The sequence below is a fragment of the Varanus komodoensis genome, unplaced genomic scaffold, assembly GCF_004798865.1.
Source record: "Varanus komodoensis strain SLA01 unplaced genomic scaffold, ASM479886v1 scaffold4, whole genome shotgun sequence".
NCBI lineage: Eukaryota > Metazoa > Chordata > Lepidosauria > Squamata > Varanidae > Varanus > Varanus komodoensis.
Window position 1 is genome coordinate 60,886,789 of NW_025335941.1, and position 20,820 is coordinate 60,907,608.

Genomic DNA, 20,820 nt, shown 5'->3' on the forward strand with positions numbered 1-20,820 from the left:
ATTTCCAAATTACAGCTCCCAAGATGCACTGTGGGATCCCACGTGCACAGAGCCCACATGCGCAACACGAGTGTTCCTCTTAATGAAGAACTCTTGTCCAAGGTAACATGGGTGATTTTGCTCCTCTCCAAGGCCAGCGTGAAGTCAGCTTGGGCGGTTTGCCAATCACTGAAGGAGAGCGGCACGGAACCGGAGCAAAGGTGTGTCTTGCCCATCCCTCTGTCCACACCATGGACCATCAGCTGCCACGGGCACCGCCACCCTGAAAATGGCTGGGTCACCATTTTGAGACACCAACTGGTTTTCCTTGCATGTAGTGAGTGAGTGAATAAGTAACATGATGCATATTCCAGGGAGGAGTAGAGAGAGAAAATACAAATTAATATTGCTGTAATAATAATGTAAAAACTGCATTTAGCTGGGAGCTGATTTTCTTTCTCTCTCTAAATAGGCGCTGCATTTCCATTTAAGAGATTACACCGCCCCGAGGCTTGATTCCCTCTCTTTTCCTTCACCCTTTCCTTTCTAATATAAAGTTACATCTTCAAGTTTAAAATTAAGACTTTTTCCTGCGGGTCAAAGAACACGCATGGAATGTAAAAGCTGCATTCCAGCCATTTCCATATGCACCTAGTGCTTTTCCAGGGTTGGGGGGGGGGGGGCTTGGGGGGGGTAAAAATCATTTATTCCAAAGTTCAGCTGTAACTATAGTAACTGAGGTTGGCAGGCTGCAGCTGGCAATGTTAAAAATGAGCAACATCAAAAAAAAAAAATAGGAAGCCTTTATTTTCTTTCTTCTTGGAAAGAATGTTTTCCCAGTTATTTTGTTCCCCAGTGACTGGCCCCTGGTGCTTTTGCAGTGGCTCCCATGGACAAAATGATAATAAATAGTAATAATAACACCTTATGCAACCTTGGAAAGGAGCTATCAGCTCTTGAGTCTCTCCTGAAATCATTGTTTCCAGCTTTCCTGCTTTGGCTGTTTATTTATTTAATTTTATATACAGTTATGCATTTATTGAAGGTGCAGTTCTGTGGTCCGTAGGAGGCATTCCAGGGGTCACTGGATAGATTGGAACTCCCCATCCAAAGGCAGGGAGAGAGTTCTGACAAAGTACTGTGAAATCAAACTTCAGGACCCCATGGCGGAAAGCTCCACAGCCCTTACCTCTCTGACATCGGGAGGGGAAAATATTAGGAAATATTGGGTGTTCCCTGGCAGTCTCAGAAAAGCCTCGAATTCACATGATCCAAACCCTGACTCTCCAAGCACAGTGCCTAGAAACAAAGGAGGACCATGTAGCTGGCGTAGGTAGTTTGCATCCAATGGACTTCCAGCAGGGAAACAGTTCAGGGAAGAAAGAAATGTGAGAATGGAACCTGCTCTCACACCAGCCAAGGTTTGCATAGCTTAGGGTTCTAACATCAGAGCTCTCCAGAAAGACTAGTAGAACTATTTATTTATTCTAACATGTGTTAGTCCCCACCATAACTAATAACTCTTAGGGGAATATGCAAGAAAAACACTGATAAAATCCGTATCGATTATTTTTAAAAAATCATCATAAAATGTTACATTTCAATCCCTGGGTTAAAAAAGAGAGATCAGTTAAAAACAGTGGAGCCTGCAGTAGACAAGCACAAGGCATTCTAAAAATAAACGTGGAGATAGAACGATGCACAGCAACAGGAATGGAAGAGGATTTGTTAGAAAGGTTTGTGTGGATGGCGATGACACAAAACTTGGGAAAGCTCCTCTGTGAGGATACTGGCACAGTTCTCAGGCAAAGTTCTCACGACTTGTGCAGCAAAGTATGTCTGATTTCTGGTCTGATTTTCTTGCTTCGTTGTTGTTTTATTTCCATCACTTTTGTTGAGAGACCCTCCAGGCCTTTTACGCCTCCGCTAGTGCCAGCATGAAGCGGATTTGTGCTTCCGCCTTTAAGCTAATCATGAGAGCCAGTGTGGCACAGTGGTTTAGAGCACCGGGCTGGGGCTCAGGGGATCCGGGTTCGAGTCCCCGCTCGGCCATGGGCCTCCCTGGGTGACTTTGGGCCAGGCACAGACTCTCAGCCCAGTCTACCTCACAGGGTGGTTGTTGTGAGGAGAAGATTGAGAAGAGGAGGAGAGTTATGTAAACCACCTTGAGTTTCTGGAAGGAAGGAAGGAAGAAAATACATAGCATAAATAAAGTGTGTAGGGACTTCGACCTCTCCTTCGATGCTACAGCCTTCCAAGGTTGGTGACTCAGATTCTGATTCAGAAGTGGGGAGGGAGAAGGATTGAAATTCACTGTGGAAATGCCAAGGTCAATGGACTCAGAGAACCTGAGAACCAGACAGCATTAAGTTCACTGGGAAATTCTGGGGAACAAACTCAGACAGGTGGGTGTGAATTTATCATTGATCCCATTGTGTGGTGTCAGAGTGAGAGGACAGAGCAATGGAGAAACACGAGAAGAGTCCTATTGCATCTCCCCTCAGTCTTCTGTTCTCAAGGCAGAATGCGTAATAAATTGTAATAAATCAATGGGCACACATGCTTTTCCAAACTTCCTCTCCCAATCTCTCTCTCTCCAGGGTTGAAAGAAAAGAGAGAGCTCGTTTAAAGACAGTGAAGTTCAACTCAAAGCCCGGTGTGATTGATGCAAAAGGGGTATGTAAAATGAAATGAACTAACCTTCTGGAGATTGAAATTTAATATCCCTGTCAGAGGATTGAAACTTTCCACTTGTGTACACTTAAAAGCCAACCTGCATGACAGGAAAATTAGAAAGGGCCATATGATCCAGATGGGAAGAAAATGAACCATTTGAGCGACATTGCTGTTGTAGAATGAAACCAAAGAGGGTTTCTTTAGATGTAAATAGATAGGTATCATGACATAGAACTTTTCAAGAATTGTTTTGTATCCTGCAAGCTTGACTACTATTTCATTCTGCACTGATGGCATGTTAGTCCTCTATAGTTTAGGAATTCTCATCTGCCTTCCTTAGAATTCCTGAAGATGGCTTCCATTTTTAAAAAATATGCATAGGATGCATAAACAACACAAGAAAGCAATCATAAACCCAGCAGGGCTTAAGTTGCAAGGGCAGTGGCAGCCAGAAATCAGCGTCCATTCTTCCCCTCTCTGTCTGGAGCCCTTTCTGAACAGATGCCGCATTCTCTATGTCTTGAGGGCCAGCTGCATCAGAATATAAAATAGAAACAGGGATGGGGGCAGGACGGCAGAAACCCCTGGCGTCTTTTGGCAGCTGGCAAAGTTGCTGCTGTTCATCAAAGTGCCCTCCCTTTTCTTCTGGTCAGACATTCTGAGCAGCATCAGGCAGCAGTATCTAGGCACTTTTTTTAATTTCCCACAATGCCCTTGACTGTGGAATTGTGGGGAATTTTGAGGTTGGGTAGCTATGACGCACTGGCTCAGATCACTGGTTAATACCCAGTGCAGACCATGTGATAGCACTAAGCAGACCGTGCAAGTAGAAACAGGAGGTAAGCAGGATCATGCCCATGGACTGCCATGCTCCTTCGAACACTGTTTATCACATCATCATCATCATCATCATCATCATCATCATCATCATAGCAGAAGATGGGATTGCTGTGAAATAAGTTGTCCAAAAAACTTTGAGTCCAAAGGAGTTGTGTTAGTGTACTGGGGCTCGGGTTGGAAATGCTGCTTTGGACTGTCTTCTGGGTAGGAATTTGCCCTTTGCCACACCTCCTATGGTAGCCATTTTGTGGTAGTGCCCAGGAAAGTTTCTCAAATTGCCAAATATGACCACGCCTGCAAAAGGTCACCTCTTCGTGTGCTAACAGTACAAGAAGTGAGCACTTCCTAGCACAATCCTGGAAATTAGCCCAGAGAAGTGATTCCCAGATGGGGCAAGTCAGTGGAGTTCCGTCACATGGGCTCTGTTCACTGGTCGAATTTTGGAAGTTCTAGATTGAGCTAAACTCCGGTTGTGCTCAAATATCATACAACAAGGGCCAGAAATGCTGGTCTTCATTTATGCTTAAGCCACGGTGACACAGGAAATGCCAGTTGCAACTCGACATTGGGACTCAGTGGCAGAAGAGAGAGGACACTTTGCCCGATAGGGTGGCCGGGTCTCTTCTGTTACACAGTACAGTCCTCTACAAGATGGACTGTTTAAAGGCCTTCTCTATGTGGAGGGATATCCCGTCCAAGTCCAGTTTAAAGATAAAGTACCCTAAGAGGACAGAGCGGAAACTTGGAGTTAGCACCTGGGTGGCAGATGGAGCAAGATCTTCAGAATAAGCAGCTCGCACCATTTCATGTGCTCTGGTGTCCTGCATTTCTATTTCAATGATAGCGATTCTTCTGAATGTGCACCTGTATCTCTGAAATAATACAGGCAGTTTTCACGCAAAGCCACGTGTTCTTTTGTCTCTTGTGGAGATGCATTTCTCCCTTTGGAATAGGGAGAGGCTTATACTCAGTCCCCCAACCCCTGCACCATCTCTGCCTCTCAGGGAAATGGTACTGAGATGTTCTAGAGACGGTGCATCTTGCCAGGGGATCTTCCAGAGGATGATTCTGAGCTAAAGAGAAGGAACAGGTTAAACGTCCGTCCCCTGCATGATCTTTCTGTGCTCCAACCTGCAGCCTCCTCAGATTGTTTGGGTCCCAAAGACTTAGAGGAAAGGAAAGTATGTCTCTCTTCAGTGTGCAATTTTAGCCTGAGTCCCTGAAAACAAAATAAAAGGAACACAAGCAATCTGAAGTGCCTGATCTTGGAAGCTAAGTGGGTTCAAGGCTGGTTAGAATCTGGATGGGAGACTTGAGTCCTGCATGGAGCAGGGGGTGGACCTGATGGCTCCTAGGCCTCTCCCAACTGCACAATTCTATGGTTCCTCAGAAACTCCCTGAAAATGATCCTCTGTGCAGATCTCAAGCTTCGTTCCCCCATGAAATGAACCAGGAATAGCCCTGAATGGCCTCATAGGTGAATGAGCTCAGGGAGGGGCATTTGTGGAAGGAGTTTAGCTCCAGCTGTGGACGGCTTTACTCATTAAGAACTGGTATCTGGAACTGGGCAACAGAAAGTCATGAGCAACCAGCACAGTCGGTGCAAATGGGTTTGAGTATGACTTCCCTTGCCTCCAACTGCCCAAAGGGAAGGGCCGAAGCATTCTGCACCAGCACCACGTCCCAGCCTTCAAAGTCAGCCTGCAACGAGCACTTTATAACATGAGATTATGAAGGGGACAGTTGAGAAATCTTGGCAAGATACAGGAGAAGTGCAAAGCAGTCTTAGAGGATGTTTATTAATTTCTGGGAGTGAATAAGTAAACAAGGTCTTCCTTTGGAGAGTAGCTTCATTGCAGTCTAGAATGTGGAGTGTTTAAGTCATGCATAGATTCTTCCAATGATAGCAATCATTGATAGCGATCCAAGGCAGTTGGTTCACGTGGTCAAAGTCACCAATACGTGATGCTCAGTGGTGTATGCAGGTAGTAACAAGGAGGACACAACCTATGACTGAGCCCAATTATGGCGACCCACCTGTGATTTCCACCTGTGCTGGCACTTCTCCGAGCCATGCCATTGGTAGGAACCGCTGTGATATTGCCAGTACTGCCTGCATGTCCCCATCTCTCAGTGTCCTCGGAGATACTTGGAAGTCATTGTGTGGAGGTGGTTCTGACCATGGGAATCATCCTCGAACCTGCATCCTTCTGTTTTTTATTAGACACTTCTAGTAAACAATGAACTCTTGAGGATTGTGGGCTTATGGAAGCATGTGATTAAATAATTCGCCTTCAGGCTGCTTTTCTTCTCCCCCAGTAGTCAGCTGGATTGGCTGCAGGTTGGATTTAGCAATACTTTGCAAAGGTTTTCAAAAGATTAGAAGGGTTATTCCACTCATAAGGCGAGGCAGAAAGAAAGCGTCTAAAAAATCTAAGGATGCATGTGTGTTGCTGCTGTTGTTTTTCATTTTATACTGCTGTGGCAGACATTGTGCAATGTAGTCTCCTGTGAAAAGAGCAGAATGAAGAAATATGTAACACTGGACTCTGCCAGTAAATTATTTCCAAAGGGGGTCACTCCCCTTTTTATTTTAAACTTCACTTCCTCATGTGGATTCATCCAACTTTGGGATTTTCAGACTACAGAGATGTAGCACTGACAGTTTTGCATCAGCTGATAGCTTATGGAATAGTATATTAATGCACTTCAGTACCCTTTAATGCTGTTCAGTTACCAATACCGTTCTTCATGGAAGCCCCATAATGGGTGTAGAATTTGTTTGTATTTGCCTTTGTCCATCCTCTGAAGTTTAGAGACGAGAATATTGTTTCCATAAGTGAAGAATGTTCTTTCCATAAGAGAAGCTCTGAAGCGCAGTGCTTTCTAGTAGCCAACCTGTCTGATTGGGAAACGTTCTCTTCTAATTCTAGATCAATGTGAAAACAAGCTGCAATAAATAAAGTTAGCAGGGAATTATCCTTCCACCTGTCCAGAAAGGGTGCCCTTTTACTCTCAGCTTCCAGGCTTGAAACACAGTGCAGAAGCCATAGGGCTGAACTGTACTGCCAAATTAAGCCCCAAGTGTAATGTATCACTTCAGAGCACCCTTTTTTCCAGCACAGCAGTTGCTCTTTGGCACTCTATGGAGGGGGAAATTGAACAGGCCGGCCTCGTGGCACTGATGAGCACCAGAGGACCACTCGATCCCCACAGGGAGCAAGTGCAGCTGTTAGTTGGAGGGCAGCCAGAAACATCTGCTGTGCCAGCAGCCGGCAGCATCGACACTAGAGTGAGATCAAAGATGTTTCGCCAGCGGTCCAGGGCTGGCACTGGCCCTGCTTGCTGGTCTTATCTGGCTTTAATTGCTGGGGGAAGCATTTGCCCAGGGTCCCGCGTGCAAGGGAAACAAGTTATGACAGGCAGAGAGGGTCATAAGCACGGAAGCAGAGTCATGCTGCATCGGACCGAATGTCTGTCTAGTCCAACATCTGGTCCCATCGGGGCTACCAGCTGGCTGTGAGAAAGCCACAAGCCCGAGGACTAGCCATGAGGACTAGGATCACTAATAGCCTTCTGTTCAAGAACTCACCCAGTCCCTTTTGAAACCCTCCAAATTGGTGACCATCACTACATCTGGTGATCATGAATTCCATAGTTCAACAATGTGCTTTGAGAAGAAATGCTTCCTTTGATCTGTCCTGAATCTCCTACCCATCAGCTACATCCGATGACCCCTTTAGGGTCTACCATTACAAGGGGCAGGGTTAGAGGAAAGGAGCTGAGTCAGAATGGGATCAGAGTAGATCAGAGTAGCAGAAAAACTAGAAAGGGTCCAGAGGAGGGACCCACACAAAAACAATTGAGGGTTTGGAACCCATGACTTGTGAGGACAGACAAAGAGAACTGGGCTTGTTCAGCCTTGAGAAGAGAAGACTGAGGGGGGACATGGTATCCCTCTAGAAGTCCCTCAAAGACTGTCACAGAGAGGAAGGTCAAGATCTCTTCTTGCTCATGCCAGAGTGTAGGACAGGGAATCATCAGTTCAGGTTATGGCAAGCCAGATTCAGGCTGGACATCAGGAAATTCCTCACTGCCAGAGCAATATGGCAGTGGAACCGGCTGCCTGGAGAGGTGCTGGGCTCTCCCACACTAGAGGGATTCAAGGAGAAACTGGACAGCCATCTGAGTGGGATGGTGGAACTTGGTGTCCTGCAACAGCAGGGGTTGGACCTGTGATTATATGATTCCATGTGGCTTGGCCGTTTGGCCTCAGAATGCGACACAGAGACCTAACATGGGCCCAGTTTGGCCTGTGATTTAACACCCAGTTTTAATTCCTCCCACCTGGATGTTGTGCTGTGCCCTGATTATGCCCTCCTCAGATCATATGCTCTTGCGGTTCAGTGTCTCCTGTCTTACAAGAACTTGGCCATTCAAGATGTTGCCAGCTCTGATGGCAACACCTGGTTCAGCCCTTTGCATGTCAGTGCATGGGCTGCCCCCCACCCAAAACCCAGGAGCTGGTTTGCATGGAGCAGAGCACGGGCGCAGGACAAGTAGCACAAGGGATACTGAGATCAGAACACAGCACTTCAAATAATCATTCCCATTCCTTGAACCTTTTTTCTGGGTTTTAGCAGGTGCCTAATCTTCAGGCAAACGAGGTCTTAAATGCCCATTTCTGGTATATAGTCCAAGCCGGAGGGGATCATTTGTCCATATTACTAATGATGCCTCACACAAACCCGAGTCTGGCGAGAATTTAATTACCCTTTAATTTCCTGCATCGTTCTTCCCGCACCTCGCTGCTCACGCAGCATCCATCTCGGTGCTGCTAATTCCATGACTGCCGGTGATGACATTTCAGAAATGGCATCGTGTGAGAGCCAAGCTGCTCCCGCCAATCTTTGTCGCTCAGGCGCAACAGGAAGCCCCCCATAAAACAGAACGCGCTGACGATGTGACCCGCGCCAGGAGGGAGCGTCTCCGTGGCGTCATTTCTGCCAGGACGCTTCCACCAAATTTCCTAAACAGATCCTCATACCGGAGATCCAAGCATGGCAAGCAGCAATTTCTGCCCACCCTATAAAAAGTGGAGGTGGCCCATCCACCTTAAATGGGTTCTTGTATTCGTTTTACAAGAAGGTGCCTGGAAGGAGGTGAGTGCAAAGCAGCTCAATCAGGACTGAGCCTGCACAGTGAACACAGGGATGCTGGAGAAAAAAAACAGCTAATAGAGAAACGGAGAACGGGATGGAGCACCTTGGGAAAGGGCATGGCTGGCATCCTGACCAGGAGTACTCCAAACTGCAACCATCTGTTGCTGGTCCGCCTGGTTAAATTCTGTTCATCAAAATGTTCAAGAATTTCTGCTGTAGGGCAATCTTCCCCTTCTGAAGTCTGGGCTTCAGGAAATGCCACAGGTTCTTCTTTTTGTCAGATGTGTTATCCTCTTCTTCCCTCAAAAAATGTGTTATCTTTTCCCCACCTTATCCCTGTCCGAAGCCCAAGCTCACCCTTGCCTTTCCTGAAATATGCTTGACAAACTCTAGAAAAGTTGAAACAATGGATGTGCTGTGAAAGAGATCATTCCCAGGTGACTTTAATGAAGGAAATAATATCAATCCAATTAGACATGCTGGCCCCTAGATGATTTTTTTTTTAAAGAAGGAAGCAAGGAAGCAGAGAGCCAGAGGTATAAATAGCAGGTGTAATTTCATCAAGCAGGAATGAGAACCTGGAATTATCACTTTCAAGATACCTATTAAGCCTTTTAATTCATGCATTTAATAGCATCACACTTGTCTGATCATTTCAATTTCCACTTTCCTAATTATTGGTGTGCAAGGTTTTAATATCCAAACAAATCAGTAGTATCTTTGGAGAAATATGACTCTTGCATTGATGTGTGAAACTGAAAGAGAAATTGTTCCACTGCACAGATGCAGCACGCACAGAAATAATAATTAAATAAGTAATACCTTGCTAGAATGGGATGCTTTTGAACATATTTGTCTCACTCTCTCCTTGCAAAGTCTTAAGGCTAAACTCGTGATAATCAGCTCCCCCAGTGTTTTTTCCCATGTTTGAAAATGCGTGTAGAGAATATTTTGGATCCAGACCCCCATACTAGGAATGGGGAGGTTCAGCCCTCTTCCTGTATACAATTTCCCAATTTTAAATCACGTCTATAACATGCTATTCTATTAGCCCAGCTGGGGAGTAGAAGGACAACTAGTATGGACCCCTTTCCAGGAAATTTTCTTGGCAAAGCAATGCTAGTAGCACCAAAAAAAAAAACGCCTTGCTTTAAAATGAAGATTTCCCATCATTTCAAGTGCTACAGAATTTTGGCTTGGCCTGTAATGTTTTGCTACCCGAAGCAAATGATACAGCGGCATCAGATGGCATCCCTGCTCCATTCTGCATTCAGAAGCAAACTGGACAAATAGTTCTAATTTTCTTCAGTGCTGCTGATGGGGGAAATGGCCACCACACCTGAAGGCCACGAGTCAGTTTAGCTAGTCAGGTCTTTCCTCCCACGGAGGTCGGGGACTTTGGAGGAGCATCTGGAAGGGTACCACTGCTACCCTTCCTTCCAGCATCTGCCACCTTCCAGCATCTTATTCCACCTACAGATAGGGCTGGCCCTGACGACTTCCTGCAACTCCTGACCGTGATCTGCCCACGTCTTGATGGAGCATCGTTCCAGAGTCTCGTCATGCCAGACTCTGAGCAGTCAGTTACCTTCGCTTCTGGCTCCATGTCTGCGTGACTTCTCATTAGCCATGGAGTGGCCACATGCCCTACGTGGTATGGACAGTTCTCTGAGGGCATTCTCTGTGTGAAGGGCTGCAGCCAGCTCAAGTCCATTTTAATGATAAAGACCCATCAGAAGGGCCTTAAAGTTCCCCATCCACAGCTGGCACCACAGACAGGGTAGGCACATGAGTCACCTGGCCACCATCATCCTCATTAGAATGGGATGGGTTGTCTTTGAAATTATGTTTCCTCCACATCTGAGTCTGTGCATGAAGACCTGCATGGCCCCTTTGCAGGGAATGCATTTCTGCATTTTTGGCAACACGTAGGTGGCCACCCAAACTGGAAACATCAAATGTTCTCATTCTCCGAGCTTTCAGCCATTTCGGCCTCGCCAAACTCCTGTTGGGCCTCCATCCTTCATCCCTTGATGCAGCTCAGTTCTGGCTCTGAGCCTGGATCACAAACCTTCCTCCTGAGCCGATTCCCTTAATTCTCTGTCGGCTTCTGACCCCCGTGCGCTCTGACTCGACAAGCCTTTGCAGCAGGCTCAACCAACTGAGGTCGCATTCAGGCGACATTTCCACTTCCCAGGCCCCTGAAGAGTTCCATGCTTTGAAAATGGACCTGTTTATTTGCCTCTCTTTTTTGGCATAACCCACAGCAGCACATGGGATTTGGCTCCTCTGGAGGGATGGGGAAGATTAATCCAGCAATGCATTGCCCTTTAAGACAAGGAAGGATTTGAAAATTGATGTCCGGGATCACTGGGTTCCGCTCACCTTTCTGGAACATCACTCAGCTTCGGGCAACCCCCCTAGGAATGATGCCATGTGCCCTTTCAGCTTCCGAAGCAGGCTGCATTTTGAAATGATGACATCTGTCAGGTGGCAGACATTGAAATATAGCGTGTAAAGGACGGGAGAACCCTATTGCATCTTGAAATGGTTCTGATATACCTCATTCCTAGACTGCGCCCGTAAATTCCTGGGAATCAGTGCTCAAAGGCTTCCAAGGAACCTCTGAGACTGGATGCTCACCAGCACCTTCTTCAGATCTTTGCCAGGTGCACACTAAATCCATGGAAAAGTGTGTGTGCATGGGGGGGGGGTATCTATTCATATGCACCACTGGCTTTGCTTCTTGATGGACATGCATCTGATGGAACATCTGGAGGTGTGTGGCCACATCAGGGGTGCAGAAGCTGCTCCCCTCCAAATGCACTAGATTGCAGCTTCCCTTGGCCCTAGCCGGCTTGGCCAATGTTCAGGAAAAACAGGAGTTCTGACAGATGTTCTGACAACATCTGTTTTTCATTCACGCACAGAGCTGGATGAGCTTTCTACATGACCAGATCACGTGCCATTTTTATGGGGATGTAGCTCTTTTATTCCGTTCTAAACGAAGAAGTATCATAGAAAAGAAATAAATACGTCTACATTGAAGAAGTGGACTGTAGACCATGAATGCTTATGTCGTGATAAAATTGTTCGGCTTTAAGTCTCCTTTTCCCCCCGTTCTTCTTTTTCTTTTTCCTTTTTTGTGGCAACATGGCATGTATCGCTAAGCTTCTGGAAACCCTGAATCCCACCGTACGGGGGAAAAACGCACTATTTTCATTTACAAAGTTTCCAGGGTTTCAGCTCACCGCTCAGCTTCTCTGAGCCCACGTGGTGGTGTGGTTAGGAGTGCCATGACAGGACTGGGACTCAGGCGACCTGGGTTCGAGTCCCCGCTCAGCCATGGAGCCAACTGGGTGATTTTGGGGCAGTCACGCAGTCTCAGTCCAACCTGCCTCACAGGGTTGTTGTTGTGGGGATAAGACTGAGAGCAGAAGGGGGAGAATGATGTAAGCCACTTGGAGTACTTTGTAAGAAAAAAAGGCAGGATATAACTCAAATAAATAAAAAATAAAATGGAAGGTTGGAAGTCCTTTGCTAGGACTTAGCTATTGACCATAAGAGCGTAAAGATATCCTAAAGTACATTAGGGTTTTTTATCATTCTGGCCCCACCTGTTTTGCCTTCAATCTCACCCACCACTGGCATATGGCTCCCAAAAGCTTCTCTGAAATGGAATTGAACCCTTGGGCTGAAGACGTTTCATCAGCCCAGCTGTGAAATGAGTGCAGAACATTTCCCCTGGCCTTTTCCCCATATTACCCTTTTCCTGTTCAGCAAAGCTCTTGTCGGACTGTTCCTTTGATTGCACAAAAAACACTTAATAGTTCTGCACTTGCCATTTCTGCAAATGACCTCTGCATTACAATGGGGAACGCAGGATGTGGGATGTTCGAACAGCAGGAAGCGTTCAAGAAATCAGCGACGCTCCATGCAAGCATATGGAACAGGGCAAAAGGCCAGTCAGCGTGAGTGAGCCCCCACTTAAGAAGGGCACGGCTGTGATTTGGAGCTTGTGGCTTTTCAAAAGACTCGCCTTACCAGGTCACCTCCAAGGTCTGTCTAGCAGCCTCCCCATGTCTAATTATGGCCATTGATCGACACTTTAGGGAGCAGGAAGGTGGGTCTGCGTGGAGATGGTTTGGAAGGGAGGTGAGGTGCCCACACAGCAGGTGCCTTGCTCTGAGCAGGCCAAAAGAGACGTAAGTCTGCCTTTGCTTTCTTTTCAGCTGGTGACGCAAGCCGTGCAGATACACTGTAAGAATTGCAATGTTCTGAGGCAGGATGGGAGCAATTTTTCCAGCATGGGGGCACACCATGGGATGTTTTGCAAGGCTTCAGAAAGCACTGTGCTCAATGTGTTTCTCCAAGAATTGTGCGGGGCCAAGTGGGGTGAGGCATAGCACAGTGGCAAAGCTCCTGTTTTCCAGGCAGTTGCAATCTCTGGTGGCTCCAGGTAGTGCCAGGAAGGATTCTGACCAGCAACCCTAGAAAGCAGTGGCCACAATGTCTGCAGGTCTTGTGTTCCTTCCGTGTTCCTCCGGGCAGCTTCAGGGTTCCATCTGCTGGCCTGGCACCAGAATACTGGGCCTGGGAGTTGTAGGATTAGTCACAGGCTCTGCTGCAGCTGCCAGGGCCTCCGTGAGCACCACCTGGGAGCCCTGGGGGAAAAGCAAGCTCTTCCCTCCAGAAGCTGTCTCAGCAACACTGGTTTCAGTCTGCTGTAGCCTGTTTCTGCTGCATTGCCTTGCTGTTCCTGCCTTCCTCTACAACCACCTCCTGGTTCTGACCTTGTCCTGCTTGGGATCATGACTTGGACTTGTGACTGGACTGGTTACTGAGCTCTAGAATTGCATCATCCTGGCCCTACTGGCCTGGGTTCTGGTGCATCTGCCCAGCATCCTGTTTCCCGTGCCCTCAGTGCTCTGAAACATCAACAAGCATCCAGCGCCCTCTGCATCCTGCCAGTCCTGCAAATCTGCTCCAGCAACACAGTTCACACCTCTCTGTGCAGTTGGCCCAACCTCTCAGCCATCATTCGTGGCGATTTGAAGTAACATTGGAGCGTGATCCAAACACAAATCCTTCATAGCATCCCAGGAGCAACAGGAAGCAGGACTTCTCCTCTGGGCAGAGCTCCAGCTTCAGAGGAGGAGATGCCCTGCATGGGCCATGCATCTTCCCCAGCCAGCTCAGAAACCTCTATCCTGGCCTCTATTCATGTGCCCAAATGACTGGGTTTTGGGTGCACACCACTGTCCACATCACCGTGAGCACTGGGCGTGCACCAGTGGCTGAGGACAGAGGCCATGGATCCACTGGACCTGATAGTTCCAAGCCCTGTATGGCAGGAATAGAGGCAAACCCTGCCTCTCCCGTTCCTCCCACCCTATCTTCAGCGTGCAGCAGGGTGTTGCTTCTGAGAACGGAATGCTCCAATGTTTTGGATTCAGTGGGCACCGGATGGCTCCTCCTCAGCCCAGTCAGCCCCTGCAACTCCCAATGCTACAATCATAATGATTGCAACACCCTTCCTTAAGCATGAGTCACGTGTGTTTGCATGAAGGAGCATTCCCCACGTTCTAAATTAAGCTACTTTAAAAAGGGTGGGGGCATTCGGTAGCTAGTGAAGAATAATGGAAATGTCAAATATTCGAATGTGTAAGATCCCAGTTGGGGTGTGTTTCTAAGCAGTGCAGAGGTTGAAATCAAATGAAGCAGCATGGATTGCTCAGCCACCATTGGCTGTGGGTGGTCTTTGCAAAGGTGGTGGAGATGCTGCCTGCATCTAGAACCTCTTGGAGTCTCCACCACCGTTGTCATTTGGGCTTAGTAGTATTGTTTTGCTAGCTGCCCTGCTGGGCATTTTTGTTTGGCTTCTTCACGCAAGTGTTAGGAAGAGTGCTAGGAACTCTTGTGATGTGCCCTGTTTGTTTCTTTAGGAGCAAGAGAGCAATGTCATTGCTAGTGTTTGGAGAAGATTAGGAAAGAGGTCACAGGTCAAGAGGAAAGTGGCTACTTAGTGTGCAGAAAACCCTCAATCCAGGCATCTCCAGATCAAGAGGGGTCTTGGGTGGTCTGTGTCAGGAGACCTGGCACACTGGGCAGTGACCTTCAGCCCATGCACACAGCGCTGTGGGAGGTGGACCGATGGCCTCATGCCCACAGGGCAGCATCATACGGTTGTCCTTTTGCTCCACCAACAGAGAAAAGGGCTCTCCCATGAGTGGTCAGCTGCCAGGGAAGCTACAGCAGCATCCTGCATTGATGCCTTGAATGGGAAGCTCTCCAAGGTCCCTCCCAACTCTATGAGACTGTGACCAAAGCAGGCAGCAAGGAAATGCATCCGTTGCCACGACTCAGCCAGACGGCTGTTGTGCGGGCAACAGGTTAGGAATCCACATCTAGAATAGGTTGCCTACAGCTTTTGTTGTTGCCGCTGCTGCTCTGCATTTATACCCCGCCTTTCTTCCACTTGCAAGGAACCCAAAGCCGCTTACAAGGTCCTCCTCCTCTCTATTTTAGTCTCACCACAAGAACACTGTGAGGTTGGTTAAGCTGAGAGACCATGGTGGCCCAAGGTCACCTAGCAAGTTTCATGGCTGAGTGGGGACTAGAACCCAGATTGCCCGAGTCCCAGTTTAACACTCAAACTGCTACAGCACAATGGCCACATGAAGGAGCACATTCTTAGCATGTAAAAGATCCCAGGTTTAGTCTCTGATATCCCCAGGTAAAAAGCCTCAGGTAGCTGATGGATCTTGGAGAGATCTGTTTTTCAGCAAGCTTCATTAGATGGGGAATTAGTTGGAAGGCAGCTTCCCCAACATGTTGTTCTCCCAATCAGTTGGACAACATAGAAACATAGAAACAGAGTGAGTCAGAAGGGACCTCCTGGGCCATCTAGTCTGACCCCTGGCTCCAGCCAGCTCCACTCACGACATGCCCACCATGTGCATGTCCAGCCTATCCTTGAACACCCTCCCAAGGGGGCCTCAACAACCTCCTGTGGAAGCTCATTCCATACCCTAGGAGTCCTAACCGTCATGAAGTACTTCCTGGCACCCACCTTGAATCTTGGTCCCCTGAGCATTGCTCCATTGGAAAGCATTCTGCCCTCCACTGCAGGAGAAAAAAGATAATGACCCACTTCTGCATGGCACCCCCTCGCATACCTGTATGTCACTAACAAGTCCCTCTGAGTCTTCTCCTCTCAAGGCTGAAAGACCCAGTTCCCTCAGTCTCTCCTCATATGGCTTACACTACAAACCAGCAACCATCCTTGTGTCCCTTCACCACACCAATTCCAAGCTTGTTTTTTATCCCTCCTGTAATGAGGTGCCCAGAACTGAACACAGTACTCCAGTTGCAGGCACACAAGAGTCTTACAGAGTGGTAGTAATACCTCTCTCGAGCTAGAAGCCACACTTCTGGCTATGCAACCAAGGGTGGCGTTCGCCCTCTTGACCACCGCATCACACTGCCGACTCTTATTCAGCCTGCAGTCAGCCAGCACCCCGAGGTCCCTTTCACAAGTGCTGCTCTCCAGCCACTTGTCCCCCCAACCGGTACTTATGACACCCATTCCTATGCCCCAAGTGCAAGACCTTGCACTTACCTGCATTGAACGTCATCCTGTTGTCAACAACAACACTTAGTATTTAAATCAGGTGTTCCTGGTCCATAAGCTTCCAAGCCGGCTTGCTGCTAGAAACATATTCCTTATATACAGTCTTCCAGGGGTAGAATTCCCCTGGACAATCAAAACTTCCACTACACATGGGTTCCTCGGGTTTCTGAGGATCTCACGTGAAACTCCTGCTGAGTAAACTCGTATTTTCTGGGCTATGTTTTCTAAATGCTTGAGCGGACACAGGGTGGGTGGGCAGGGGAGAGAACTCAAGAAAGTATTTCATTTCTAAATAATAGGTTGGCGTCCGACCTGCAAATCCCAAAAGTACAGAGGCATCTTGTGTGCAACCTCTTGTGACTGCTCAGTGAATACTTTAGAAATGTTGTGCCATTGACTGGAAAATGTGGATTTCCTCCAGCAAGTCAGAAAGTGAACCATTCCCCAGATTATCACAGTAGAGGGTCCAATACAATCAAACAGAAAATAATATTTAAACCCCAAAAATACACAAATAGCAAAGAGTGTTAAGAACATCTAGGAAAGGAAAATAGTGTATGATTATCTTAAAAACTCACTAAAAGATTTTGTAAACATTATTAACATGATTTATATAAATATATGAACTTCAGAAGTGCCTTCTTGGATCAGACCTGGTCCGGTTCAGACAGTGACCATCCAACTGCCCACGGGGATCCTGCCCCTAAGACATGAGAACAGTAACACCCCTCGGCTCATGTTTCCCAGCACCTGCTATACGGGAACGCTGTTTCTGATACTGGAAATAACTTGTAGCCATCGTAACTAGTGGCTATTGATGGCCTCCTCCTTTTGAAGCAAATCAGATGGGTGACCACGACTCCTCCAAAACTTTTATCATGTGTGGAAAGTTGCCTAGGAGTAGAGGAAGATCTTAACTTGGCACCGAAAAGATGACAGCATTGGTGACGAGCTGGTTGCACTGGGAAATGCTTTCGCTAATCAGAGAGCCGATTGCAAGAAGGCCATCTTGTCATCCTCCCCGAACCTTCCTTGGAGGAGGAACATGGAGGAGGGTTTCAAATGATGGTTGTTAATCTTCTCTTCTTCAGGCAGCCCCCTAAAATACCGGACTAGCCAGTGGAGCTTTGGTCATGCTGGCTGCAAACAATGAAAGGCCAACATGTTTGAAAGATACCAGCTTTGGGAAGGTTGATGTACCCATAAACCATCGGTTGGCACCAGGTCACTGCTGGAACTCACTTCTGGCCCAACTCTGTCCAGGGAGCTTGCCGTACTTCTGCAGAGCTTCAGTTGGCACCTTTTGTGGGCTTCTGCACGGAAAAGGATAGCACGGCTTGGGGAAAAAGTGGTTACTTCTGGTTACACAATTGTCCCATTGAATCTGTCAGCTCAAAGTGACTTTCACATTGTAAAGAGAGGCTTTTTCTCAGAAGATCCACTCCCCCACATCCGCCCTCCAGGATCAATATATTTTCCAGCATGTTCGCATCTTCCTGTCAGACGCTGAAGCCAAGGAGAGTAGTGTTGTGAATAAAGAAAATTGGAAGTGACAAGAAACAAAAGGAAATGCATTCTGCCTGCCGGAAAAAATGAGTGGAGGAAAGCAGTGTAGGAACAAAGGAGGAGAGTCTGTGAACACGTCTGCGTCTGATGTGCCTCAGCTGGAGTTCGAATACGAGTCAGTTGGACAACTCCCTGGGGTGGGTGTGCTTCAAATGCATCTTGTGCATTCTTAAATCCCCTTAGATTTGAATAGCAATTATTATCATGATTGCTACTATGAAACGCAATGATATATACAGTATAATCTTGCACATGCACACACAATCTGTTATAGCAGAATCCTGTGCATGTTTACTCAGGAGGAAGCCTCACTGCACCATGTTTTGAGGAAGATTGAAGTCCAAGATTTTAGGTACACAACGCTTTTCTTTTTCACTTTTTATTTTTTTCCCCCGGACAAAGGTACCCTTCCTGGAAAATGTGCCTTAATATGGCTTCTTCCTATTCAGGCACAATCAAATGAGGATCTTCCACATGGCTAATTCATTTCCACGCCAGCACTCGTGTTTCACAAATGGAAACTAGTGCTCACACAGTGGTGACTTAGCATTCCTGGAGTAATCCAAACCAAGCATAATCAAGTGTTTCTGCTTGTTTAAAGGTCTCCACTCGCAGGTGCTCAACCACCCTTAAGATTCACATTTGTGGAAGGAAATCGGCTGGGCAGAACCGAGTCGGTGGGGGCAGAAGCAGCCTCTTAGATTCTGCCCTTCATCTCCAAAGAACATTTGACCTGTAGATGGACCAGGCAGCATTCTTTGGACTATGCCCAAGGCCTAAGCAAAGTACAATTATGAGCTCTTTTTTAATCCAGGAGAGAGGTAGGCAAGCTGGTGCTTCTGCAGGTGTTTTTCAGTTTTCACTATAACTCTTATCAGCCCACACTGGCATGGTCTAGAGTTAAGGGAGTTCTAGCCCCAAAGCTCTGGAGGGCACCAGGTTGCTAGTTCCTTCATCAGGACTGAAATCTTCTGCTTCTCCTACCCTTCCTCAACTCTATAGACTTTATAAGATCTCACTGTAGCATGTGGTTTTTGGAGAAAAAAAACTAATGCTCTACTTCCTACAAAAATTAGAAGTATTGCTGAGACGTAAGATGTTATAGGAAGGCACCTGTCTCACCCAGCATTCTGCTTCCAAGAATTGCCTATCAGGAAACCCAGAAGCTGGATGTGGAAGTGACAGCACTCCCTTGATGTCTGTCCTCAGCATCTGGCTTTCAGAGGTATGTTATCTATGCCCGTTTAGTTAACACAGCTTAGCCCATCAATAAACCCATTCTCTATGAGCAGCCTCAGGCTCTTTAAAACGGATCTTGACCCACAGGCCCATGAGCCAGCTCCAGCACGCTTGGAGCTCCTAGTCTGCCCCTTTAGGGATTGCCAGGTAGTCCTTGGGCCTGCTCTAACACCATCAGACTTGGTGGCTCTCCCTACAGCTTGTGGCAGCAACATTTGTATGTAAATTGTGCATCAAGTGAAGACTTGATGTGAAGACTGTGTGAGACCCGTTCTAGTGCCAATCTTTTTGAAGTAGACTTGCGGGCCATGCGTCCTCTTGATTGTGACAGCTGCACCACCGTGATTCTCAAGTGAACTAGGCTGGGTGCCTTCCCCAAGATGAGACGCCTTTACTCAGACGTGATGGGAGCTTCCCACAAAGCCTGGGAAGGTGACTCAAGCAGGCTAGCTGGTGTGGGAGGAGAATCTCCCCAGGGATGTGTCATCAAGGACATCTCAGGTCCACAGAGAAAGAGGCTCATTTATGCACTGTGAATAGTGAGCAAGGGAACGCAGTCAAGGTCTGTGTTTGCCTGTGACTGTGATGTGAGTCATCTCTGGCTTATGGCAGCCCTATGAGTGAAGGCCCTCCAAAAAGTCCTGCTCAGCTCTTGTAGGCACAAGCTCTTGTAGGCTTTCTTTCTGCAGTCAGTCTTTCTCCTAGTTGGTCTTCCTCCTCCTCTTCTTCTGCCTTTGACTTTCTCTGGCATGACTGTCTTCTCCAGGAAGTCTTGCAAGTACTACAGCTTCAGTTTCATCATTGTTTGCTTCCAGGACAAGTTCTGACTTGATTTGATCTAAGGCTCACTTGTTATGAACATAGAAACAGAGCGAGTCAGAAGGGGCCTCCCGGGCCATCTAGTCTGACCCCCGGTTCCAGCCAGCTCCTCTCATGACATGCCTCCCATGTGCATGTCCAGCCTATCCTTAAACACCCGCACCGATGGGGCCTCAACCTCCTCCCATGGAAGCCCATTCCATACCCTCTGGGTCCTAACCGTCAGGAAGTACTTCCTGGCATCCATCCCAAGTCTTGGTTCCCTGAGCTTTGCTCCATTGGAACACATCCTGCCCTCCACTGCAGGGGAAAGAAGGTCACGACCCACCTCTGTGTGGCACCCTCATATACCTGTATGTCACTAACAGGTCTCCTCTGAGTCTCCTCCTCTCAAGGCTGAAAAGACTCAGCTCCCTCAGTCTCTCCTATAAAGTCTGTTCCTGTCTAATAAAATAAAATTAATTCTATTTTCAAGTTCAATTCAATGGTTAAAGCCTTGCAAGCTCATGCTAAACCCTGAAAGGCAAATGCAGCGTGTGGAGGGATGGTGTTAAGACGCCTCCCTTGAACAGCATCCTCGGATGGTCAGAGAGGGGGACCAGCAGGAAGAGGCTCTTCGCCTTTGATGGCTTGGCAGGATGAGCAGGGACAGATGCCCAAAAGATTTCTCAAGCATGAAGCTGATTCCCCAGCCACACGTACAGGAAGAGCCGCTTATCAGCCTCTGGGCTCAGAGATGTTCTCGCTTCCCTCACCAAGATCCTTCATTATGGGTGAGGATGAAGCAATTCTTTCTCTCTACCCTTTTCAGACTATGCATCATTTCATAAACCTGTACAATATGGCAGCAGGAGCCAAAAGGGATGCTAATAAGATGCACCCCAGGGATCCATTGAGCTTTATCTT

General features: G+C 47.4%; 1 protein-coding gene across 7 annotated transcripts in view; it reads left to right on the forward strand.

The window, feature by feature from the left end:
• The window catches only part of DLG2 (discs large MAGUK scaffold protein 2), a 959,957-nt gene that overhangs the window by 900,167 nt on the left and 38,970 nt on the right, over positions 1-20,820 (forward strand). For all 7 annotated transcript variants that reach the window (XM_044442340.1, XM_044442334.1, XM_044442335.1 and 4 more), the window contains one exon: positions 2,580-2,655. In XM_044442340.1, the coding sequence (XP_044298275.1) occupies positions 2,580-2,655 (76 nt within the window). The remainder of the gene's footprint in view (positions 1-2,579; positions 2,656-20,820) is intronic.